Source organism: Pelophylax lessonae (genome assembly GCF_965119305.1).
Source record: "Pelophylax lessonae genome assembly, chromosome: 2".
Taxonomy (NCBI): domain Eukaryota; kingdom Metazoa; phylum Chordata; class Amphibia; order Anura; family Ranidae; genus Pelophylax; species Pelophylax lessonae.
This window is the reverse complement of record NC_138769.1, coordinates 578850968-578877476: the sequence shown is the minus strand read 5'-3', so window position 1 is coordinate 578877476 and position 26509 is coordinate 578850968. Positions and strand designations below refer to the sequence as shown.

General features: G+C 45.9%; 1 protein-coding gene across 1 annotated transcript in view; it reads right to left on the bottom strand.

Annotated features, from left to right (window-relative positions):
• Positions 1-26509, bottom strand: part of OS9 (OS9 endoplasmic reticulum lectin) — a 160024-nt gene that overhangs the window by 95273 nt on the left and 38242 nt on the right. Inside the window, exons 3-6 of the mRNA XM_082246758.1 lie at positions 26126-26189; positions 23917-23993; positions 18581-18679; positions 4297-4498 (exon numbers count right to left, since the gene is read on the bottom strand). Coding sequence (XP_082102884.1) covers positions 4297-4498; positions 18581-18679; positions 23917-23993; positions 26126-26189 — 442 coding nt within the window. The remainder of the gene's footprint in view (positions 1-4296; positions 4499-18580; positions 18680-23916; positions 23994-26125; positions 26190-26509) is intronic.

Genomic DNA, 26509 nt, shown 5'->3' with positions numbered 1-26509 from the left:
CCCGAATTCCTGTAAAGAAATCATAGTAATTTCTATGTTTTGTAGCAAGGTCTGAGGAGACTCTGCATGAAGCAGAAGATCGTCTAGGTAACCAAGGATCGATATACCTCTTTGGCGCAGAAGTGCCAACATTGGGGCCAACACCTTTGTGAAGACCCGCGGAGCCGTGGCGAGACCGAAAGGTAACGCCACAAACTGATAGTGGTTCTCTTCTACGGAAAAGCGTAGAAACCGCTGATGTCCTGCGAAAATGGGAATGTGAAGATAGGCGTCCTTGATGTCTATGGACGCTAGGACATCCCCTGGATGCAGGAAGGCTGCTACCGTGCGAATGGACTCCATTCTGAATCTTCTTATGTTGACAAAAGAATTGAGTGCTCTTAAGTCCAGAATTGGACGCACTTAGCCCTCTTTCCTGGGTATTGTAAATAGGTTTGAATAAAACCCTTGAAACCGTTCTGTCCAAGGAACGTGGACTACCACTCCTTGTTGTAGTAAATCTGTGACTGCTCTCCGCAGATCTTCTAAACGATCTGAGGATAGTCGGATATTGGAAGGGAAGAATCGCGCCGGTGGGAGAGATCGAAACTCGATCTTGTACCCTGACCTTATGACTTCGCAAACCCATTTGTCCGGGATTCTGGAAAGCCATGGATCCGGGAACCGGCGAAGACGTCCCCCCACCCCAGTTATGGGTGGGGGCGCACCTTCAGGCTTTGGATGGTTTATCTTCAGGTCTGGAGGGGGCGGGCTTTTGCTTGCCCGACCAACGACCCCTGACGCCTCCTGCAGGAGCTTTGGAGGACTTAGTTTTTTCACCCGCGGGACAAAAAAACCTCTTGTGAGCAGAAAAAGAAGGCCCTCGTCTTTGACGAGTTCCTCTACCTTTAAAATTTTGCGGTAAAAAAAGGTGCTCTTTCCACCCGTGAGATCTTTAATGATCTCATCTAAGTTGGCTCCAAATAGACGCTCTCCTGAAAAGGGGATATTAGCCAATGCTTTTTTGGAACCTTGGTCGGCTAACCAACCTTTTAGCCACAGTGTACGCCTGAGAACCACTGCTGAGACTGATGCCCGCGCCAATAATGGAGTGGCGTCTAACGCCGCATCACACACAAACTGTAACCCCTGTATCATTTGTTCCAACAAATCTGATACCGCCTGAGGGACCTCTTCTAAGTCCCGGCGTAACCACTTGGTCCATTCAGTTACAGCCTGCGAAACCAGACCAATAGCTATTATAGGTCTGAAAGCTGATCCAATCAAGGAAAACATGGTGCGAGACATAGCTTCTATCTTGCGATCCACTGGATCTTTAAAAGACGGAGCGTCTTCTGAAGGAATAACCGTGGCTTTATTCAATCTAGCAATTGGTGAATCCACCACAGGTGGTTCTGTCCATTTCTTAATAAGGGTTTCCTCAAACGGATAACGCCTGTCAATGCGTTTAGAAATAGTAAAAGTGCGTTTTGGCAGACGCCATTCTTCTTCGATTGGATTGCCAAAACATTTGGGCAATGGAAAAACCTTCGCCACTTTGATGCGTTTTTTAGTCCCAAAAGGGATTTCAGTTTCAGCTATTTCCGATGGAATACCCTGTAACCTTAAGGTCTCTTGAACAGATACAATGAGTGCGTTTACCAACGCTTCCTCTCGGGCTATGGCGGATGCCGAAACATCCTCCTCACTGTCTGAAGAGACAGGACCCGAGACACCAATCCCAGATGAAGTACCTGCAACTGCAGAAATGGGCTCAGAGTCTGAATCCAAGGTTTCAGATAATATGGGGTTAGGCGGGGGTCGCTTTCTTGCGCCCTGTCCCTGACAAGCCACTTCCACCCGGGACACAAAAGTTTCCATAATAGCTGACAATGATTCAATTGTCAATGGGGTGCTGGAGGATCCCGCAGACCCCTCGAGGGGATCCGGAGGAGATACCTGAGTGGCAGGGTCCATGTTAATTCAGGACACCTTTGCCAGCAAAACAAAAAAATTTTCTTTTTTTTTTTTTTGTGTGTCTCCCCCTAGCGCAATAGCGCCCCTCAGAGTACCTGCTTCTCGATCCCACAGAGAGAGAGAGGGACCCCCAAGGCTCACCAACCGATGCAGTGCAGTTTCCAACCAACTGCAGTCAGCGTCTGTCTTACACAGACTGGAAGGAGCTGTTTGCTTTTTCCCGGGTAGAAGGACGTGGCTCCGCCCCCTGTGTACGCCTTCCGGCGTTCCCAGCTCTCCACGAGGTAGCTGGGCTCACAAAACATGGCCGCCCCCATAGAAGAGACATAAGACTCCAAAAACATGGCGGCCGGCGTGACCTGAGGACATACATGCATTCGGTCTACGGCAAAATGGCGGCGGACCGCCGAAATCGTTTTCCCAGCACATCCACCTGCATCTCTGCTAAGAGGCGATATATGGATCTACAGGAGATACACTACACATAAGGTAGGATTATACCTCCTATGTCTGCTGTAATGTTACAGTCTGCTGGGTAGAGTGTTAGCTCTTAAACCAAGTCCACTTTCCACAAACACATGCTGTATTACAAGGGGGACTTGTAAGTATCAGATATATACTGACCATATATGGAGGGGCCCATAATACATACTGCCTCATAACGAGGAAAAAAGGGAACGTTTACTCACCATACCGAACCGACAGGCACCCTCTCTTCACAATACCCTCTCCACTGGGGTGGGGGTTTGTGGACCACTCCGGACGCCTCGACTCTCTGGTACCTGGCGTCCAAGCGAGACTTTTAACTCGCAAGGTCAGTCCCTCCACTGGGACTCAGTCGCGGCCGACCCAGCGCGGAGCTCTGGTCTGCACGCGCTCGTAGGCAGAAACCGGGGTGACCACTGGATCTCAACATCCAGCCCGTCGCCCGGCCCCGCATACTTACTTGAATATGTCGCGGCCGACCAAGCGCAATGCCATGGTCTGCGCGCGCTCGTAGGCCGGCTGGGGTGACCACAAGTGTCGCCCAGTCCGGCATTTTTGCTTGAAGATCTCACAGGAAAAAACACTGGAGAAAACTACCTAAAAAATGTCTTTTTCTTAAAGAAAAAAAGTCTTGCCAGGACCAAAAGATCCCAGCAAGGAACTTAGGTCCTTACTCCTGACTAGACAGAAAAAAACTGATTCCCTGTAGCAGAGAGAGGGAGGATATACCCTCAGGGACTGCCCCTAAGGTGGAGCCAGAACGTTTTGTCTTTCTGCCTAGTCCTACTCCTGCGGAGACAACATAACCCAGCTCTTGAGAATCAAGAAGACTACGTCTGTCAATGAGCGATAGAGAAACAACAAATTCTGACAAGCTCCAAGCATTGAATATGCAAGAATGGGCTGCCATCAGTCAGGAGGTGGCCCAGAAGTTGATTGACCACATCCCAGGGCGAATTGGAGAGGTCTTGAAAAAGAAGGGTCATCACTGCAAATATTGACTCTTTGCATAAACTTAAACTCAATAATAGCCTTTGACACTTCTGAAATGCTTGTAATTATACTTAAGTATATAATAGTAACAGGCTGCGACCTTTCCCCTATCCTTTTATTACAGCAGCTTCAATACAAGGTCGGTAAGGATGTTACAGTGATGTGGCCTGCTGGCCATGCAGCGTGTTAGGATTTAAAAAAAATAAATTAAAAAAAAAAAAAAAAAAAAAAAGTTGCCTGGGGGAATTTTGACATAAAACCACAAATTTTGAACCTGCATGATTCACCACAAATCCATGGCAACGACAAAACCAAAGCGAATGCCTAGTTTACATTTTAAATGCTGGCTCAGTAATGTTTTTAGAATGGACAGGCCTGCAAAGAAAAGGGTTAATACTGATCCCACACCAATTATGTTGTCCAAGGTCTTCCCTAAGCTGTACTGGCTGAAAAATCTACAACAGTTGAGTGTCAGATGTCTAATCCCCTTCCGCACCTTCTCATTCCTTCCTCTGGACCCTAAGTTACTACAGGACACAGTAATGTGATGTAGGGGGGCCAAATGAAATATCCACAGTGCAGAGAGGTAATCAAGGCATTAAGCACACAAACACTATAGGAAACACTAGGTTTTTCAGCCAGCATAGCTTGTGAAGACAGTGGAGATCAGCAGCCAAAGAGGTCAATATTAGTCCTTTTTCAGGGATGCCTTTGATTCCCAGTTTTCAAAGCAGGACAGTCACTTTATAAGGTAAATAGGCTATCAGTGGACTGCAGCATCACATTAGGCTACATAATTTTTCCTCCCTCTGAATGAAAACCTTACTTCCAAAACAGAAACAAAAACAATGTTTTACTTACAGACTTGGGCTTTAACATATTCAACATACTGCTCAGGGCTGAGCGCAGGGTGGCACGTTATAGACTGTGGGGTTCCTGTAGAAGGAGGACGCAAGAAGGGATGATTGCAGATGCGAGTTGTATGTACAGTCAGTACATAAGTACAAGACTGGGGCTCATCCACGCGTGAAATGTAGTCTCCAGAGCCTTCTTCACACATGAACTGCAACAATAAAATACCCAAATATAAATATAGGGTTTTTTTCTTCCTTTTTTTTTTTTTTTTTTTTTAAAAAGTCTACTTCCTACCTATTTTTTGTAGAAAAAAAAAACAATTGCCTATGAACTATAAAAATGGGATTTTTGTCTTACCGTAAAATCCATTTCTCTGATGTTCATTGACTGACAGCTCCTGATCTTAACCATTGGGTTATACTGGCCCCTAAAAAAGCTTGACTACTCCTATGGGCAGTCCCAGGGGGTATACTCTCACTCTCAGCACTCCATTTTGTTACAAGCAGTGTCAGAAGAAATCCAACTCCACAGAGGGCTGGGTGCTGTGTCCGTCAATAAACATCAGAGAAATGGATTTTACAGTAAGACAACACAAATCCAAATTTTCTCTATCGTTCATTGACTGACATAGCTCCTGATCTTCTTAACCATTGGGACGTCCCAAAGCAGTGTTAAACATGAAGGGTGTGAACTGCAGAAGAAAATTCCCCAAGGCTAAACCATAGCTGACCAGGCAACATGAAACTCAACCAAGAACAGGAGCTCACCTGAAAAAACACCCTCAAATCAGACAAGTTATCTAAATAGCAGCCTGCAAAACTTGCAGCCAAAAGAAGCATCCACAGATGCCATAACACCCACTTTACAAAACTTTGTGAATGTGTGTACAGACGACCAGGTGGGCGCCTTGCAAACCTGCACCACTGACACCTAACGACGGAAGGCCCAGGAGGCCCCAAGCACCCAAGTAGAGTGTGCCCTGACAGGGAAAGGAGGAGCTAGACCCTTAATAGGACAAGCCTGAACCAGTCTGATCGATCTAGAAATAGTCACAGCAGAAGCAGCCAGCCCCTTGCGAGGTCCATCCGTAAGGACAAATAGTGAGTCGGACTTCCGGAACGACTCTGTAGCTGCCAGGTACACTCTAATTGCCCGAACCACATCCAGGGAATGCAAGGCAACTTCCTTAGGATGCTTAGGCTTGGGACACAGGGAGGGCAAGGCAACACAAGGTCTTCATTCAGATGAAAATCGAAGATGACTTCTGGAAGGAACGATGGACATGGCCGAAGAATCAACTTATCCCTGTAAACCACTAGGGTAAGGTGAATGACAAGACAGCGCCACCAGCTCAGACACCCTTCGTTCAGAAATAACAGCCACCAAAAAAGGCCACCTTCTGGGACAACTTAAGCAGGGGAAAAAAAAAAAAAAAAAAAAAAAAATCGCCCAAATATTTTCAAAGGGAGATTTCTTGGAGAAGTGAAAACATCAAATTGAGGCCCCATGGCCGCAAAGGAGAGGGCAAAGGGGCAATCAAGTGTCTCACTCCCTGGAGAAAGGTACGCACCAAGGAGTGTGTGGCCAATGGACGTTGAAAGAAAACCGCCCAAGCCGAAACCTGGCCCTTGATGGTACTAAAGGACAGGCGTTGCTCGACCCCTCACTGGAGGAAGGCCAAGATTAAAGTCACCAATAAGGAGCGAGGGTGAACCTGTAGGGATTCACACCATGCAATGTAGGTTTTCCAAGTACGATGGTAAATCTTCCTGGAAGTAGATTTTCTAGCTTTTATAAGCGTAGGAATTACAGATTCAGGCATCCCTCTATCCTTCAGCACCTGGCTTTCAACAGCCAAGTCGTCAAAGCCAGTGACTGTAAAGCAGGATGGTAGATCAGTCCCTGTGATAGCAGATCTTCCCTGAGAGGAAGTCTCCAAGGAGCATCGGCGACCAGCCGTACCAGTTTGACGAACCAAGACCGGCGAGGCCAGTCTGGAGCCACTAAGATGACCGGAATCCCTTCCACCTCAAACCTGCGCAGGAGTCTCAGCAGAAGCTTGAGAGGAGGAAAAGGCATATCAGACGATACGGATTCCAGGGAGCCACTAAAGGAGTCTGGTGTCGATTAGAGGATCCCGAGACCATGCCACAAACCTCTGTACTTTTCTGTTGATCAGATTCACCTTGGGAGTCCCCCACCGGAGACACAACTGATGGAACATCTCCAGATGAAGTGACTATTCTCCTTGTTCTAATGCCCATTGACTGAGATAGTCCACCTGCCAATTTTCCACTCCTGAAATGTGCACAGCAGAGAGGGCTGGAACGAACTGTTCTGCCCACCTTAGAATGCTGGCTACTTCCCGAGCCACCGGAACACTTCTTGTACCCCCTTGGTGATTGACATAGGCCACGGCTGTCGCATTGTCCTATCGGATCTGTACCAAACACCTCTGGAGACAGCATGTGTAATGATACAAAGTCTAATCGCTCGGAGCTCCAGTACATTGACTGGTAGCCTGCACTCTTCCAGAGTCCAGACCCCCTGAGCATACTCTGACGAGGGCGCCTTACCACCAGGATAGGCTGGCATCCGTGGTAACAACCATCCAGTACAAGGTAAGACATTTTTTTTTCCCAGAAGAAGTGCCGGAGAACAAAGCCACAAAACAAGGGACCCCCCTCGTGTTCCAGCTCAACAAGATCAGGTCGTCAAGAGACTGAGGATCCTTGTTACACTTCACCAGAATATCCTTTTGCAGAGATCTTGTATGGAACTGTGCAAACAGGACCAGCATGAAGGTAGATACCATCAGGCCCCGCAGCCGCATGCAAGCCCCCAGAGACGACCGTCGGCTGGACAGCAGAAGCTGAATTGCCCCCTGTAACTTGTGAAGTTTTTCCAGAAGGAAGGAACACTCTGGCCGAGGCGGAGTCCATAGTCAGACTCAGATAGATAGTCAAGGCTCGCAGACCGAACCAGAGCAGACTTCTGAAGATTCAGAATCCAACCAAACTCCCTCAGCGTTTGCAGAGTAATTTCCAAGTCGGCCAACCGAGCAGTTGAAGACTCTGTTCGCAAAAGCAGATCATCCAAGTACCCCAGTATCCCAATCCCCCGCTGACGCAGTAATGCGAGAACCGGGCCTACACTTTTGTGAAGAACAGAGGAGCGGGAGCGAGACCAAAGGGTAACGCCACAAATTCATAATGCCTCTCGCCTATGGCAAAGCAGAAGAAGCACTGATGGGCGACACATATGGGGATGTGAAGATAGTCATCCCTTAGGTCGATTGAGGCAAGCTTGACATGGAGGCAAGAAAATCCCTCTGATGTAGGGACCCTTCGGAACTTCCGTACCTGCAAAAAGCAGTTTAGCGCCTTGAGGTCCAGAATTGGACGCACCTTGCCCTCCTTCCTGGGAACCGTAAAACAGGTTTGAGTAGAAACCTTGGAAACGTTCCGGCGTCGGAACCACAACAATGACCCCTTGAAGTAACAAGTCTTGCACTGCCCCATAGAGATCCATTAAGTGATCTGGGGATAAGTGCAGGTTGGAAGGGAAGAACCTTTCCGGGAATATGATCAAAACTTGATCTTATAGCCTGAGTGAATGACTTCATGGACCCACTTGTCCTGGGTTAGGAAGGTCCACAAATACAGGAAAACAGCAAAGACGACCCCGAAGGATAACTTGCGTCCGTGGTGGCCGAACCAGACTCTGGATCCGAGGAGACAGAAGAAGGTGAAGGCGGGGGGCCCAGGAACAAATCTACTTTGGACACCAAGGACCACCATCAGTGCAAATAGTTGTTAGCCCCAAAGGGCCCTGCAGCCTCAGAGGGGTCAGATGGTGAAACATGCTCCATGGACTCCATGAATGAAGAAGAGGGAAATCCACAAAAGTGTAAAACACTGCAAAAGGGACACCCCATCACGCTGTGACATTACACGGCCCAGCACTGAACACTACCACTGCAATAGCAGGAAGAGGGAGAGAAAGCCCCACAAAAGGCGCTCCCCACACCGGTCAGGTACTCACAGCCCGAAATATCTGCACACCATGCAGGGATCAGGAAGAGTAACATCGCCATATCAGCACTAGAGGCAGACTGCTGAATCCCCGTCCCATCTGACTCCAAAGACATTGCAGCTGCTATTTGCAATGGGAAACCATAGGAAAATGGCCGCTGAGGCTACACAAATATGGCCGCTGATCTGTAGCACATAGGGCTACATTAAAATGGCGGCCCCACGGGGTTCCCGGGGGCCCCCGAATGGACCCCGGAGCACAAAAAACGACCCAAACCGGAAACAGGATGGGGGGGCCCTGGCAGGTGCCCCCGCCAGGCCCTTATCCCTCCTGAGGAACGACCGTTCGGTCCCTTGCAGCGCGGGCCCCCCCCACCCCATCACAGCACCCCATGTAACCTAAAAAGGTATGTCTGCCCAGGGGGGATGTCTTGCAGATGGGGGGGTGTCTGAGCAGATTGGGGCATAGGCCGCAATAGACCACCGAGACGGGGGGGGGGGATGTGAACTGGGAGGGAGGGGAGCCCAGGGGTCAAACCATCCCAGGGAGGGGCCCACTTCCACCCAAAAACCTGCCAGGAGTAGAGGTGGGACAGCTACTTCCCACACCAGAAACAGGGTGGGCATCGCTCCGGACAGGACACCGCTCCATCGTAATGTGGGTGCTGTCGGCAAGGAGGAACGCCGTGACTCAGGCCGAAGCCAGTTTGTGTGCGCCCTCGTGAGATGTTTAACTTGCAGGCCAGCCCCCGTCCAGTGGGGCTATGTCGCAGTTGACTAAGCGCGGAACTGCAGTCTGCAGGCGCTCACTGACCGGACTGGGGCGGCCCCAAGGATCTAGATTATCCAGTGTGTTGCACGGTCTGGCAGTTGATTGTAGATTCTCACAGGAACAAAATAAAGAGGAAAATATTCCATTTAAAAAGAAAAAAAATTGCAAGGACCAGAGATCCCAGCAAGGAACTAGGTCCTTACTCCTGACTAGGCAGAAAAAAACTGAATACCTATAGCAGGAAGTGGGAGTATACCCCCAGGGACTGACCCATAGGCATGCTCAAGCTTTTTTTCTGCCTAGTGTCTGTCCTGTAGGGGTCATTATAACCCTACGGTCATGAAGATGAAGAGCTGTGTCCGTCAATGAACAAAAGAGAAAACTTTTTATGAGCTGAGAAGGATGGACCACATCTACGACGGGGCTCCTTGACCTTGTTAGCCTGCGGAAGAAAGGTATTCCCCCCCCCCCCCCCCCCGTGAGACCCTTACTGATGTCATCCAAGGAAGTGTACATATGGCGGGCAACAGCCTCCACTTTTCTGTCATCTGGGTCCCCAAAGGCCTCAACCTCAACTCCTCAACTGGGATCATGGTTGCTTTGCTAACCTACAAAACCGGACAGTCCACCACAGGTGGGACAGTCCACTTTTTATGCAGGGAGTCCTCATAAGGGTACCGCATAGCAAACAGCTAGGGACCACAAGGGGGGCGTTTTGGACAACCCCGCTGTTTAGCGAAAATTTTGTCAAAAGTAAGCGGGAAAGGGGAACACCCTTGCTGCTCTGGAGGGCTTGTTGGTGCCAAAAGGAACAGACGCCAATGCCGCATCTTCTATTTTTATAGTCTCACACGCAGATACAATCAGTGCATCCACAAGCACCTTTTCATGTACGGCTACAGGAGCAGAGGAATCATACCCACTATTCTGAGAAATCAGGGTGTGTGGATACAGACCCAACAGGGTGACTTGTGTCCGTATTCGATTCAGGATCAGATGAGACATTAGGCAGGTGAAGGTGGGAGATGCCTGTTCCTAGCCCTATTCCCCAGGACCAAATCCACCTTTGACACCAAAAACTTCAGGACCGCTGTCAGTGCAGTAAGGGATTGTTGGGACCCGGAGAGCCTGGCAGCCCTCGAGAGGGGATCAGGTGGGGAAATGTGTTCCAGGGACTTCATGAGTAAAAAAAGGGGGACCCACAAAAAAAAAAAAAAAAAAGTGTAGAAACACGAGCTGAGGCCAAGTATGCTCGCTAGCCAGACTGGGGTGACCACTGGATTTTAGAAAAATATCCAGCCCATCACCCAGACCAGCAGTTGATTGTAGATTCTCACAGGAAAAATAGAAAAATCCAATTGAAAAAGTAACAAAATTGCCAGGACCGAAGATCCCAGCAAGGAACTAGGTCCTTACTTATTACTAGGCAGAAAAAAACTGAGTGCCTATAGCTGAGAGTGGGAGTATACCCCCTGGGACTGCCCATAGGTGTAGTCAGGGCTTTTTTTCTACCTAGTGCCCTACTCTTGTAGGGGGCAGTATAAGCCAACGGTTAAGATCAGGAGCTGTGTCCATCAATGAACGATAGAGGAATAACCCTAATTATATGCAATACCAAGGGACTAGTGAATTTCCAAGCAAGAAAAAAAGAAGAAAGAAGAAGAAAAAAAAAAGAAAGAAAAAAGAAGAAAGTAGAAAGACCATATTAAATTCTTGTCAGAAATTATACAAATAGCATTCACCAGTGAGGTAAAATCCTACTGTATGAATAGACCCTTGGCTTCTCAGCCCTACAATCAGCAATGCAAGCTCTACATCGTAAGTGATGCCAAATGCATGGTTGTAGTGCAGGGGTGCTCAACCTTCTGAAGAGGGAGGGCCACTTAAGTGATTTTGTAACCAGCTGCAGGCCACAATTAAATGAAATGGTTCAGAATTTATTTTGAATGGAATAATGAAGATTTTAAAAAATCAGGATCATTATTTTCTGTGGGACCAACCCTCGTTGGGTGTTTACCCACTACTCCATCTTGCCAGTGTGATGCACATTCTGAAAGCGCACCAAAATTTCTGCATTCAGGAGTTTTGGTGCGCTTTCAGAAAGCGCACCAAACCCGCAGGATATGATAGAAGTCTATGGCTCAGTGCAGATAACCTGCAGGTGCACTTCTCTGCACCCGTGGATGGTGTGAAAGCAACCTAATAGTTGTTAACCCTTTTATATGTGCTAATATGGCCACTATTATGTCCAGTGTACGTGTCGTTTAATACATTAACCTTTTCCTTTTGCAGCTCTGGGATGGCAGGTCAGCAAGCCCAGATTGCAATCAACAGGTTGCTGACTGGTCATGCGATGCTGACCAGCCCTACGAGGCCTGCGTACCAAGACTGACAAGGCCATTCTGGAGCCACCAAAATAACTAGAATCCCTTCTGCTTCGATTCTGCACAGAAGCCTCGGCAGAAGCTGTAGTGGAGGAAATGCATAAATCAGATGATACTGACCCCCAAGGGGTCACCAGTGTCGGCGGCGTCGGCCAAGGGATCCTGACATCTTGCCACAAACCTCCGGGTTGAGACCAGAGCCAACAGGTCCACATAGGGAGTCCCCCACTGGAGACATAGTTGTTGAAACACTTCCGGATGAAGAAACCATTCACCCAGACTCCGAGCCTGCCGACTGAGGTAGTCCGCCTGCCAATTTTCTACTCCTGGAATGTGCACAGCAGAGAGGGCTGGAACACATCGTTCTGCCCACCTTAAAATGCCGGCAGCTTCTCTGGCTGCCAGGGCACTTTTTGTGCCCCCTTGATGATTGACATATGCCACAGCCGTGGCATTGTCCGACTGAATCCTTACTGAACACCTACAGACGATCAGTCCACTGGGACAGGAAAAGCCTGATCGCCCCAAGCTCCAGGATATTGATCAGCCGACTGGACTCCTCCTGAGTCCAAACCCATTGAGCCAAATCCCTGCTCAAGACACCTCCCCACCCGGACAGGCATCCGTGGTAACCACTGTCAAGTACAGGGACTTCCCCTTGTCGAAGCGTCGGGGAACGGAGCCACCAAAGCAAGGATTCCCTTGCACCCCTGCTCAACAGGATCAGATTGTCGAGAGATAGAGGAATCTTGTCCTATTTGGCAGGAATCTCCTTTTCCAGAGGCCTGGTATGAAAATGAGCAAAACGGAACCGCCTCGAAGGTGGAGACAATTAAACCCAGTACTTGCATGCACGTCCTGAGAGATGACCAGGAGCCGTATCACATGCTGCAACTTCAGCAGTTTTGCCTCTGGGAGAAACACCCTGGCTGAGGCTGAATACAAAGTCGGGCCCAGGTAGTCTAGCTTGTCAGACGGGGTCAGAGCTGATTTCTGAAAATTCAGTGTCCAGCCGATCTCTTGCAGAGTTTGCACAGTTATGTCCAGATCGCCTTTTAAGACAGACGGAGACTCTGCTCGCAGGAGATTGTCCAGGCACCCCAGTACCGCGATCTTCCTCTGCCTGAGCAAGGCTAACATTGGGGCCAACACTTTGTGAACACCCGGAGAGGTGAGGCGAGACCAAAGGGTAACGCCACAAATTGATAATATTAATCTCCCACTGTAAAAGGAAGATAACGTTGATGCCCTTATCGAGAGAGGCTAGAAAATCCCCTTGATGAAGGAATACCACCACTGTGCAAATGGACCCTCACAAAGAGATTCAGGGCCTTGACATCCAAAAGTGGACAGACCTTGCCTTCCTGGGAACAGTAAACAGATTTGAATAAGATCTCTCAAAAATTTCCAACCCTGGAACTGGGACAATGATTCCCTGTGACAGTAGATCCTGCACTGCCTCATAAAGGCCCTGCAACCAATCCAAGAACAGGCGCAAGTTAAAAGGAAAGAACCTTGCTGGAGGTAAGGACCGAAACAACTTGTGAACCCATTTGTCTTGAATGAGCAAGGTCCACGGGTTTGGAAAAAAGCGAAGACGTCCCTTCACCCCAGATACGGGTGAGGGGACCCCTTCAGGCAGAGGAGGGCTTGTCTGCAGGACCAGTGAAACCCGCTTTCGACTTACCAGCCCAGGGTCTCTTGGAACGACCCGCGAAGTTACAGATGGACTTTCGTCCCTTGTCCTGCGCGCGCTCGCGTGACAAAAGGGCCATTTGTGAGCTGAGAAGGAAGGACCACGTTTACGACGAGGCTCTTTGCAACCTGTGGAAGCAGAGTACTCTTAACTCCTGTAAGACCTTTAATGATCTCTTCCAAAGAAGCACCAAACAAATGGTCTCCTGCAAACGGTAGATCAGTCAGCACCTTTTTGGAAGCCTAGTCAGCCGACCAGTACTTCAAACTAAATCATGCAGCGAAGGGTCACCGCAGTCACAGACACCGGGCCACATCCAAGGACGTATCACAGATGAACTGTAGCCCCCTGTATCAACTTATCTGCCAGCTCAGGAGGATGTTGACCCCCTTCCAGATCCTGGCGTAAGAGCTTTGCCCATTCCGTCAAGGTCTGGGAGACCAAGGTGATAGCAAACACTGGCCTCAAAATTTAACCCACCACAGTGAAAAGGTATCGGACAAGAGCTAACTGTGGACAAGAGCTTGTCTCAGAGCTTCAGCTCTTGTCCACAGGGTCCTTAGCAGACGGGGATTCTTCCACTGGAAGGAATGTGGCCTTATTCATTCTGGAAACCTGAGAGTTCACCACCGATGGAACCGTCAGCTTCTTCAAAAGTGTGCCTCCACAAGCGCCTTTTCATGAGCGGCCGTAGTGGAAAAAGGAACCATCCTCACTGTCAGGGCCCTCAGGGAGCGTGGACGCAGACCCAGTGGGTTGACTTGCATCCATGGCAGCCGAATCCACCTCAGACTTTGAGGAGGCAGAGGATACAGGTGAGGGCGGTTCTTGCTAGACCACTTTTGAAAAGCCATATCAACCTTTGATACAAGTGACTGTAGGACCGCCGTCATGGCCGCCAGGGCAGACTGAGACCCAGAGGGTCCCACAGCTTCTGAGAGTGGGTAAGGTGGCGATACCTGCTCTAGGCTCCATGGTTAAATCAGAGGCTGCCTTTAATTTTTTTTTTTTGCTCAAAAAAAAAAAAAAAAAAAAAAAAAAAATTCCCTCACTGCTACAGCTGTGGGACTGCAAGACCCAGCACACCAGCAGCGCTGCTATAGCAGAAGAGGGAGCTGTATACCTGCAGGGACTCACCACCACCTATTCAGAGCTGGATACAGAGCACCAAAGCTGCTTGCCATGCTGCGATCAGAAAAGGAAGAGGAAGCACAGCTACTGCCACTAGAGGCCCACCACGGCTCCACAAGCTACAAGAAAAAGGCCACTGCATTGACTTCAATGGGAAACTCCAAAAACATGGCCGCTGGACTACACAAACATAGCCGAAGTTGAATACAGCCATCCACAGGTAAATGGCAGGACCACGTGGCACCCAGGACCCATATTGGTGCTTGGAGTCCACTGGGGGCCTTGCTGGGACCCCCCCCCCCCTCCTGAGCAGCCACTCACCGCAGGAACCTCAAAAAAAAAAAAAAAAAAAAAAAAAAAGGAAGGATGAAGATCACTAGCATCACTCTCCTGCCTCCCTTCAGCCCATCACCAGGACACCCCACACCCACAACAGCCTGTACACCCAAGGGGGGGGGGGACCTGCTGGGGGGGAACCCATGAGGGAAGGAAGGCCACAAAAGGGCCCACCAACTCAAGGAAGGGCCCGCGTCCACGCCAATAATTCCCCAGATGAGAGGGGGGGACACTACTCAACACCTGGGAAACGGAGTGGTCACCACTCCTGACGGTCCACTGCGCCATCATGGAATGGGGGTGCTGTGGGCCAGAGGTGAGCTGCGACTCTGGTCGTGACCAATATCGTGATCAGGGCTATGTGGTCTCACGAGGTGTTTCACTCGCCAGCCCCCGTCCAGTGGGGCTATGTTACAGCATACCTAGCGCGGAGCTAATAGTTGGGTCGCGCTCGCTGGCCAGAGCATAATGATCTAGAATATCTAGTTTGTCGCCCAGTCCAGCAGTTGATTATTATTTTCTGTTCCTGTGAGAACTAAAAAAAGGAAGAACCAGGTCCTTACTATTGACTACGCAGAAAAAAACTCAAGTCCTATAGCAGGAAGTATACCCCCGCCTAGGGGCACACATATATAATATACACACAAAAACGTTTTGACCTTATATGCACTTCAAAACTGATTGCTACTATACTTACCCTAATGTGGGGTGTTTTGGTGTCTCAAGCCAAAGTAGTGGGACTTTATGGGCAAGTAATGATAATTGATGCAAGTATTAAAAAATAATAGTATCGGATTTATTCCATTATACATGAAGCATAAAAGGTATATACATACATTCCAATAGGTGGAGGTAGGTGTTTGGGTATAGGCCCAATGTGATAAAGATTGAGAAAAAAAGAAGAAGATTCAAAGGAATCTGTGACATATGTGATAATTAGTGACAAAGATAAGGATGTGGTCTCTGTGTTTCCTGTATATTCCAGGAAAATGTGGGTCACAGAGTCTATCCCTATACTGACGCGTTTCGGCTTTACTTAGCCTTTTTCAAAGATTCTTTGTCACCCAGCTGCAATATATAATCAATAACATATCTGTTATTGTAGGTATTCATATAAATATTTAGTCCTAGTATATTAATATAAAGTATTTGGTACATACACTATTCAACTTTGTTTCTGCAGAAACCTCTCAGTGTCCTCTGAACCTGCAACAAGGAGTGGTGGGGTACCTTTGTGTGGAAGGATATGCAAGTGTAAATAAGTTGTAGGTGTTTGTATCCTATAGTTACTCAATATTTTCATTTACTCATGGGTTGGGTGTAGATACTCATATATGGGTGGCTAGGTAGCATTCCAGCATTGTCCTGAGCGATCCTTTCTATAATAATCATATATATATTGTTTAAAGGGGCTTCAGCATTATTGGTGATTATTTCATACAGAGTTTTATGTCCGCTTAAAACCAACTTACATTTAGCAGTTTTTATGGGTAGAGGATTGAAGGGTGGATGATGAGTCTTCCCCTGCCGCAGATAAATTGCAGCTCCAATAAGCCGCTCTAAAGAAATCAGATCGGTGTGATTCCAGTGCTTTGTACATTGGATTGGTGGTAAGTGGTAAATATTTATTTATTTAAGGTAACTTGAGGCTTGTGGATCCATTCCAAACTTACGTTTAGCAGATAAAGTTGATGAAAAGGAAAATTCTCCACTGCAGAGGTCCGTGTCTTTCCTGTTCCCTCGCTAGGAGGGAAGTGAAGGGAGACGCCGGCTCCCCGGCCTTTTATAGCTGTTCGCACATGCGCGGATGGCGCTGCACGTATTCAGCTCTTCTTTGCCCGTGACGTAGTAGCCTCGTACTGCGCAAGCGTCTGGGTGTTGCACACGCAGTACGAGCCAGTCAGGCAAGGAAAGGCGGCCGCCGACACGGAGTGTGAGACACGAAGCTTTCTGGCCGTGGTCAGAGGGGAGATGTTTGTCCCTTCCATGTCTCATTCATCGCCCCTGTCCTTGGGTGGTGACAGGGGCTTACCGTGCCGGGTGCACGTTCATGAGGATTGAGATGTCTGTTCTTGAGATAAAGTATACATTGCAAGCTATATAAGTAAAGCATTACCGCAGTATATACAAGTATTAAATATCAATACATATATTAGTGTAAATCTTAGTTTTAACAGCAGTAAAAAATAAAGATTATCCAAGGGGGGATGATATTCCCGTGGGGGATGTGTTGGATATAAATGAGCCTCAAATAATTAAGTTTCCTTAAAACAAATCCCTGATATGAACACCTTTTTGGTATGACAGACATTGGAATATATCCAACACATCCCCCACGGGAATATCATCCCCCCTTGGATAATCTATTTTTTACTGCTGTTAAAACTATGATTTACACTAATATATGTATTGATATTTAATACTTGTATATACTGCGGTAATGCTTTACTTATATAGCTTGCAATGTATACTTTATCTCAAGAACAGACATCTCAATCCTCATGAACGTGCACCCGGCACGGTAAGCCCCTGTCACCACCCAAGGACAGGGGCGATGAATGAGACATGGAAGGGACAAACATCTCCCCTCTGACCACGGCCAGAAAGCTTCGTGTCTCACACTCTGTGTCGGCGGCCGCCTTTCCTTGCCTGACTGGCTCGTACTGCGTGTGCAACACCCAGACGCTTGCGCAGTACGAGGCTACTACGTCACGGGCAAAGAAGGGCTGAATACGTGCAGCGCCATCCGCGCATGCGCGAACAGCTATAAAAGGCCGGGGAGCCGGCGTCTCCCTTCACTTCCCTCCTAGCGAGGGAACAGGAAAGACACGGACCTCTGCAGGGGAGAATTTTCCTTTTCATCAACTTTATCTGCTAAACGTAAGTTTGGAATGGATCCTTTATGGATCCACAAGCCTCAAGTTACCTTAAATAAATATTTACCACTTACCACCAATCCAATGTACAAAGCACTGGAATCACACCGATCTATGATTTCTTTAGAACGGCTTATTGGAGCTGCAATTTATCTGCGGCAGGGGAAGACTCATCCTCCACCCTTCAATCCTCTACCCATAAAAACTGCTAAATGTAAGTTGGTTTTAAGCGGACATAAAACTCTGTATGAAATAATCACCAATAATGCTGAAGCCCCTTTAAACAATATATATATATATGATTATTATAGAAAGGATCGCTCAGGACAATGCTGGAATGCTACCTAGCCACCCATATATGAGTATCTACACCCAACCCGTGAGTAAATGAAAATATTGAGTAACATAGGATACAAACACCTACAACTTATTTACACTTGCATATCCTTCCACACAAATGTACCCCACGACTCCTTGTTGCAGGTTCAGAGGAAACAGAGGTTTCTGCAGAAACAAAGTTGAATAGTGTATGTACCAAATACTTTATATTAATATACTAGGACTAAATATTTATATGAATACCTACAATAACAGATATATTATTGATTATATATTGCAGCTGGGTGACAAAGAATCTTTGAAAAAGGCTAAGTAAAGCCGAAACGCGTCAGATTTAGGGATAGACTGTGAACCACATTTTCCTGGAATATACAGTAAACACAGAGACCACATCCTTATCTTTGTCACCAATTATCACATATGTCACAGATTCATTTGAATCTTCTTTTTTTCTAAATCTTTATCACATTGGGCCTATACCCAAACACCTACCTCCACCTATTGGAATGTATGTATATACCTTTTATGCTTCATGTATAATGGAATAAATAAGATACTATTTTTTAATACTTGCATCAATTATCATTACTTGCCCATAAAGTCCCACTACTTTGGCTTGAGACACCAAAACACCCCACATTTTTTTTAAAATACAGGGACGGAGGCAAAAACCTACTCCTACTATCTAGAGACAAAAACCCTCACCCCTTCACTATACTTACCCTAACCTCGGTTTCTCTGGATTTTCCATTCAGATCACACCTGGAACCATTCACATACATCTGGCTGTGGTAGCGCTTTAGTTTGTGATGTTTAGAAGCCTAAGAGAAGGAAACACAACACAAACCTGATCTTCTAGCTCATGAGAAAAAGTATACATTTATAAAAATGGATGACAATGCAAAACCATTTAAAAAATGATTTCCAAAATAATATATATCATCATCAACTCAACACACCATGTTGCCCCTTGAACAGAGAAATTACAGAGAGTACCCACCAAATCCAAACCACCACAGGAATTACTTTTAGCAAACGCAACCAATTTTCATATCAACTGTATCCACTTTATTTTAATGTAAGAATCACATTCAGTCAAATTTATCTAATCTCTAAAAGAACGACTTGTATGATAGAGGTTGTTTTATGAAACAATGTGAAATGAAGTGCAGCAATTCTGGATCGACTGCTATCAGTGTGTATGAGTATGTGAAGCAGCTTCCAAAAGAAAGAAAATGGAGCATCACACCAAAATGTAGATCGTCCAAAAGACAGATAGGTTAATGCATTTCAGGGGTGTAGGGGGGCCTCCCTTATCGATACTGGAATATCTGGTTCTATAAGATAATAAACTCCAAATAATTCACACATTCTGAGTTAGCAGAAGGAAAATATATTTGTGCAGGTTTCTGCAGCTGGTCCAACCTAGAACCAGAACAGAATCTAAACAGGTTTCAGCAGCTGGTTTAGGCCTAGAATCAGCTGCTGAAATCTGCTCAACTTCAAGCCCTTCTGCTAACTCAGAACGTGTGAATCAAATGAAGTCCGCTATCCTTCAGAACCAGATATTCTAGAGTAAAAAGCCTTGATAAAAGGAAGTGTGTCTCTGGTCTTTATTGAACACACGGAGTATGAAATAAAATATTCACCACTACATTTGGCATAGCAGGCCACTACAGGTATCTGAAATAATAACTTTCCAGGTTTTCCCAAACCAAGCAGATACTGGCTTTCATCTTCTAGCCTGCACCAAAATAAATAAGGAAACGTAGACTTTTTTTGCACTCAACTCATAAATGAGGATCATTAAAAGCTACAGCTACCTTATCTCCAACCAACACAACCAGAAGTGGAATAACTGCAAGCATTTGGGTTTCAAAATACAATGGGGATTACTAGGTAGATGGCTAAATAACACAGCGGACAGGAAAAAGTGAACCATTTACTTGCCAAATGATCACTTGTATTGGAAATCATATACCTCCTCTATGCTACAAAGTCCAGACTGATAGCACCTCTTTGCAGTTCCCCATGTCGCCTACTAAAAGGAAAGAAACACAAGAAGGGTCATGACTAGACAATGTTTCTGGTGCAACCTGCCCTATTAGAATAAAGCTGCACATACACTAACCAAAACTATTTGGACACTTGCCATTACACACATGAACTTTAATGGCATCCCAGTCTTAGTCCGTAGGATTCAATATAGAGTTGGCCCACCCTTTGCAGCTATAACAGCTTCAGCTCCTATGGGAAGGCTGTCCACAGGGTTTAGGAGTTTGTCTATTGGAATTGTTTTACCATTCTTCTGCTTTGTGCACTGGTGCGCAGTCATGTTGGAACAGGAAGGGTCATACCCCAAACTGTTCACACAAAGTTGGGAGCATGAAATTGTCCAAAACCATAATCTCCCCTCCACCAAATGTTTAGAACCAGTACACAAAGCAAGGTTCATAAAGACATGAATGAGAGTTTGGCTTGGAGGAACTTGATTGGCCTGCAAAGAGTCCTGACCTCTATCCGAAAGAACACCTTTGGGATGAATTAGAGCGGAGACTGCGATCCAGGCCTTCTCGCCCAACATCAGTGCCTGACCTCACAAATGCGCTTCTGGAAGAATGGTCAAACATTTCCATAGACACTCCTAAACCTTCTGGACAGCCTTCCCGGAAGAGTTGAAGCTGAAAAGCTGCTAATATTGAACCCTACGGATTAAGACTGGGATGCCATTAAAAGTTCATGTGCGTGTAAAGCAGTGTTAATATTGGCATCAAATTTTGATTTTGTTTTAGTTATAGTCTTTTGACTAAAATGCCATTTTAGTCATCGTGCACTGAACAAAATTATAAAATGCAACACTTGTGTTTGCCCCCATTTTTCATGAGCTGAACTCAAAGATCCAAGACTTTTTCTATGTACACAAAAGGCCTATTTCTCTCAAATATTGTTCAATTTCTCTCAAATATTGTTCACAAATCTGTGTAAATCTATGTTAGTAAGCACTTCTTTGCCAAGATAATCCTTCCACCTCACAGGTGTGGCATATCAAGATGCTGATTAGACAGCATGATTATTGCACAGGTGTGCCTTAAGGCTCGTACACACTTGACGAAAATCGGACGAAATAGCCTGCAATTTTTCTATCTCATGCTCAGCGGTCATAACCGTTTTTAGTTGACAGTGCATAATGTTCACAAAATTTCTCGTCTGATTTTTTTTTTTTGGGACATTTGTTCCTAGACTTCCGGGTCGTCAGCAACTTCAGACCATGCGTGGTCTTTCGTATCCGATTTTTCGCAGACATACTGCATACACATTAAATGAAAATTGGTCGTCTGGGGACGGACCATAAAAATTTTGGTGTTTGTCCCTCCGTTTTTTTCATTGAAAAATGTTGGCATCGGCTGCTGAAAGTTGTGTACACACTAGCCGAAAATCGTACGACTTTACCTCGGATGGGAATTTTCGGCAGATTTTTTACTAGTGTGTACCCCACTTTAGGCTGGCCACAATAAAAGGCCACTCTAAAATGTGCAGTTTTACTGTATTGGGGGGGGTCTGAACACCAGTCAGTATCTGGTGTGACCACCATTTGCCTCACGCAGTGCTGCACATCTCCTTCGCATACAGTTGATCAGGTTGTTGATTGTGGCCTGTGGAGTGTTGGTCCACTCCTCTTCAATGTCTGTGCAAAGTTGCTGGATATTGGCAGCACCAGGAACACGCTGTCGTAGAACACGATCCAGACCATCCCAAACATGCTCAATGGGTGACATGTTCAGTGAATATACTGGTCATGCAAGAACTGGGATGTTTTCAGCTTTCTGGAATTGTGTACAGATCCTTGCAACATGGGGCCGTGCATTATGCTGCAACATGAGGTGATGGTCGTGGATGAATGGCACAACAATGGGCCTCAGGATCTCGTCACGGTATCTCTGTGCATTCAAAATGCCATCAATAAAATGCACCGGTGTTCGTTGTCCATAACATACACCTGCCCACACGACGCCATACACATCTGCTCTGTACAGTGAAAACCCGGGATTCATCCGTGAAGAGAACACCTCTCCAAAGTGTCAGACGCCATTGAATGTGAGCATTTGCCCACTCAAGTCAGTTACAACGAACTGCAGTCAGGTTGAGACTCTGATGAAGACAATGAGCATGCAGAGGAGCTTCCCTGAGATGGTTTTTGACAGTTTGTGCAGAAATTCTTTAGTTATGCTAACCGATTATTGCAGCAGCTGTCCGAGTGACTGGTCTCAGACGACAGAGGTGAAGATGCTGGATGTGGAGGTCCTGGGCTGGTGTGGTTACACGTGGTCTGTGGTTGTGAGGCCGGTTGGATGTACTGCCAAATTCTCTCAAACGACTTTGGATTTGGCTTATGGTAGAGACAAAACTCAATTCACAGGCATTTGCTCTGGTGGATATTCCTGCAGTCAGCATGCCAATTGCACGCTTCCTCAAAACTAGCAACATCTGTGGCATTGTGCTATGTGATAAAACTGCACATTTTAGAGTGGCCTTTTATTGTGGCCAGCCCTAAGGCAAACCTGTGCAATAATCATGCTGTCTAATCAGCATCTTAATATGCCACATCTGTGAGGATATCTCGGCAAAGGAGAAGTGCTCAACAACACAGATTTAATCCCGGTTCACACTATTGCGATGCGGGAACACTGCGAATCTACTGCGTGTTCCCGCATCGCATCCGCAGCACAGGCGGTTCACACTGTCATATGCGATACGCTGGGGGTGTCAATTCAAAGTTAACGACACCTCCAGATCAGATCGCATATCGTAGTGCGATCTGACAGTGCACAGGAATTGGATCGCACTGGTGCGGACCAAAAAAGGGTCCTGTGCGTGTTCACTGCAATTGCATACAGTCACACAGTTTGAATGGCTGAATTCGCACCGCACAGACATTGCATGTGATTTTAGGAGCAGTGCGCTCCAAATCACATGCGATGTCTGTCATCGCAATAGTGTGAACCGGCACTTAGACAGATTTGTGAACAATATTTGAGAGAAATAGGCCTTTTGTGTACATAGAAAAAGTCTTCGATCTTTGAGTTCAGCTCATAAAAAAATGAGGGCAAAAACAAAAAAAATGTTGCATTTAGAATTTTGTTCAGTGTATTTTAGTTGACTAAAATCTCCAGTATATTTTAGTTGAATAAAATAATTTTAATCAACTAAAATCTAATGTGTTTGGAAATTCTATAGAAATGCTTAAAGAATACATTACAATTTACTAAACTCATTATATACTCCTGGAGTAATAAAAAAAAAAAAAAAAAAAAAATCGAATCTAATATTTTTATGGTATTAAAGGTTTGAAAAAACTCAGACACAGATTTAGCCACTCTGGAAGGTCTGAGGAGGCCTGTAATGCTGCACAGTGCACTGGACGGTGGTCTGAGGAGGCCTGTAATGCTGCACAGTGCTGGATGGTGGACTCAGGTCTGAGGGATGGCCTGAAATACACAGTGCCCTGGATGCCACAGGTCAATAATACGCACACAGTGCTCCAGGAGTGGGAGTGGGACAGTCTCGTCGGGACTCGGGAGGCCTGCATGTAATGCACAGTGCTGCTCTGATCTCTGGCAGTCATCACGGAGGGTGTATACAGTCATTTTAACATGCTTGCTTGCTGGGAGCGGAAGCAGGCGGAGCTCTGTGAAAACCGGAAGTTCGTTCACGACGGTTAACGTCCATGCCTCACATTAACGAAAACGGATTTGATTTTCGCCAAAGTTTTCGTTAGTGGACACTGGACAAAAAGGTGCTGTACTTTTAGTTTTCATCACTGTAAAAATGCCGCTGACTAAACATTTTGACAAAATTAACACTGGTGTATAAGGCAGGTGTCCCAATACTTTTGGTAATATAGTGTATATGCCTAGCTAAGACTGCCTGCTTTCTCGTCTTTGGCATAATTCTAGATGACCCAATCTTCAGTCAACTGATACAGTAAGCTGTTGGAACAAGTCATATATTCAGCGGAAACAATATAACATAAGAGATTAATGCTATGAGACCTGCTGACCTTTGCTGTTTCATTATTCCAGTCAAATTCTGACTGATAGTACCCAAGGTACAAGATGTCTCCCTTTACTTCAGATTCTGGAATAAAAAAAAAAAATTATAGAACTTAAACTGTCCTATATTTACAGGACATCGTTCACAGAGCATAGTAAGAAAAAATAGAAAAAAAAAAAAAATCTACCACCACCAAACATAGTAGATAAAATATAGCTTTATGGTGAAATTAGTAAAATAGTAATTCTACAAGACTGGCAAAAACTGTGTGCTTAAAGCGGAGTTCCACCCTAAAAAATATTTTTGCACGTCCGCTAGCTTAGATGAACCTGAAAAAGAATTGGATAATTAAATTTTTTTTTTGTTTCACTTACCTTGTTTTTAATGAAAATATACTTACCTTCCTTCATCTTCCTCCCTCTGCGGCCACGGCCCAGGACGTCACTTCCTCCTTGTATTGACTCCTGGGAGAGGAACATTATCGATACCAGGAGTCAATGCGCCTGCACTGGAGTCACTCGTCACTTCCAGTGCAGGTGCGTCATTCCCTGCTGAACAGCTTCTGGTCATGCGCAGAAGCTGTTCAGGGATGACGTGCCTGCACTGGAAGTGACGAGCAGGGCATTCTGGGACTCCAACGTCACCGAGAGGACATGCTCCGGCTTCAGCTGCCCACATCTGAGATGGCAGCGCTGGACAAGACATTTTCAAGGTAAGTATTTCTTCTTACAGGTAAGAAAAACAGGGGACAGTTCAGAGGCTACCATTGCTTAAATGCACTAGCCCTGACTGTCCCGGGGGTATTTTTAGCCGGGAACTCAGCTTTAAAAACACACTACACCCAGATCCAAAGTTTAAAACAGGATGTAAAAACGTCATCTATGAAAAATGATATCAAGATAAAAAATTTCAGGCCACACAAACACATTAAAGGTTAGGCTTTTTTTCAGATAGTCGATCTGTGCAAGCTTAGAACTGCAAATTAACAGTTAGTGTATAACTAAAAGGCAAAACTTTCTTTTTATCGTTTTGAATAGAGTGGAGAGGGTTTAGAACACTTTGTTGGTTTTTTTGCGGTCTGTGGCCCAGTTGAGGAGATTCGTGCTACCGATCTGTCCTGTTTCAATTTCACAGAGGGGAAAGCTACAGTACCAATAGACATACTAGTTGTGGTGACTATCCGTCATTTTGTAGGGATTTCCTCTCACTTCCCATTTTGGCTACTAGACAGGAAGTGAAGGGAAATCTCTCCAATAGGACATTAATGGCAAAAAAAAAGTTTTTCCTTTAGTTCTACTTTAAATACCACACTGGGCAAAATTTGACTCTCCTCCAACCACTTTACTCCACCCCCTTCTGACCCATGTTGCAGGGTTTTTTCTTCATTTCATGCCTGCTGAAGAAAATTATTCTTTCTAGTAGCAGGTTCTCCACAATACAGGAGCGATTGGTGCCCTAGGCAGCAGAAGAGGCAAAACATCTTTGCAGAGGCCATATTTCTAAAATGTTTGTTTTCACCAGAGACACATTATACAGGATCACTTAGGGCATGTTAATGTTAAATTACCAAAGGATTAGAAAACCTTGGCAGCTTGTAATATTTAGGGTCGGATTTTCTGACCCCCACTGATTGTTGTGATTATACCACAAAATTGTCCAGCCAGTGACCAGATAATTCCATAAAAAGATCACATGACTAGTTAAAAAATAGAATGCAAACAAAGTAAGCGGTACCAGATGACACGGTCAGGGCTGAGGTAAAAAAAAACTCACACTGTATTCCAATAAGGGCGAAGCCAAAACGAAGGTGTAAATATCAGTCCTCGAAAACTCAGTTGTTAGGAGAATGACCTGGGCTGCAGAGTAGTGTCTCCAGGCTTGGCGCGCCACGGAGGACACGGGAGTTGGCCACCGGAAAGAAGTAGGAAGAGCCACATGAGCCGGCTTGGACCACAAACCTGGTCTGTTGTCATGACAACTCATTTTGCGCACATGCGCTTTGCCAAGTCACGGAGGAGGCTGGCAACCAACAAATTTAAAAGCAAAAGGAGGGTAAGCAATGGGCGGGATGGCCGAGAAACATATTCCAAGTTAAAATACCAAAAATGTATACAAAGCATAATTTAGCTGGACAATGTGTGTAGCAGGCATCAGAAAAGCCTAACTATTCTATCAAATGTTTTAGTGAAAGAATTATTTATATATGTTATATGTACCTTCAATATGGTATTGTTGTATATGTTTTCCATAGCAGAACTCGTACGTCCACCAGTCTTTGGTCTGAAAGACAAACATGACCACCTAAATGTTGTATGCACAGAAAATATGGTCAGACATAAATGACAGATTACAAAAAAAAAAAGAAAGAAAGGATCCAGTTTCAAATAGTTAAGGTTTACATGGCTTGGGTCCATGGCTTGTGACAGAGAAGAGGTGTGTTGGATCCCCCCTGTAAGGTAGCATTAGGTTTGTCATAACTGGATTTTGACTACTCCAGTCCACTCAAATAAGTACCAATTTAAACCCCGGTTCACATTAGTGCGATTGCGAAGATCGCATGTAATTCGGAGCGCACTGCTCCTAAATTACATGCGATCTCA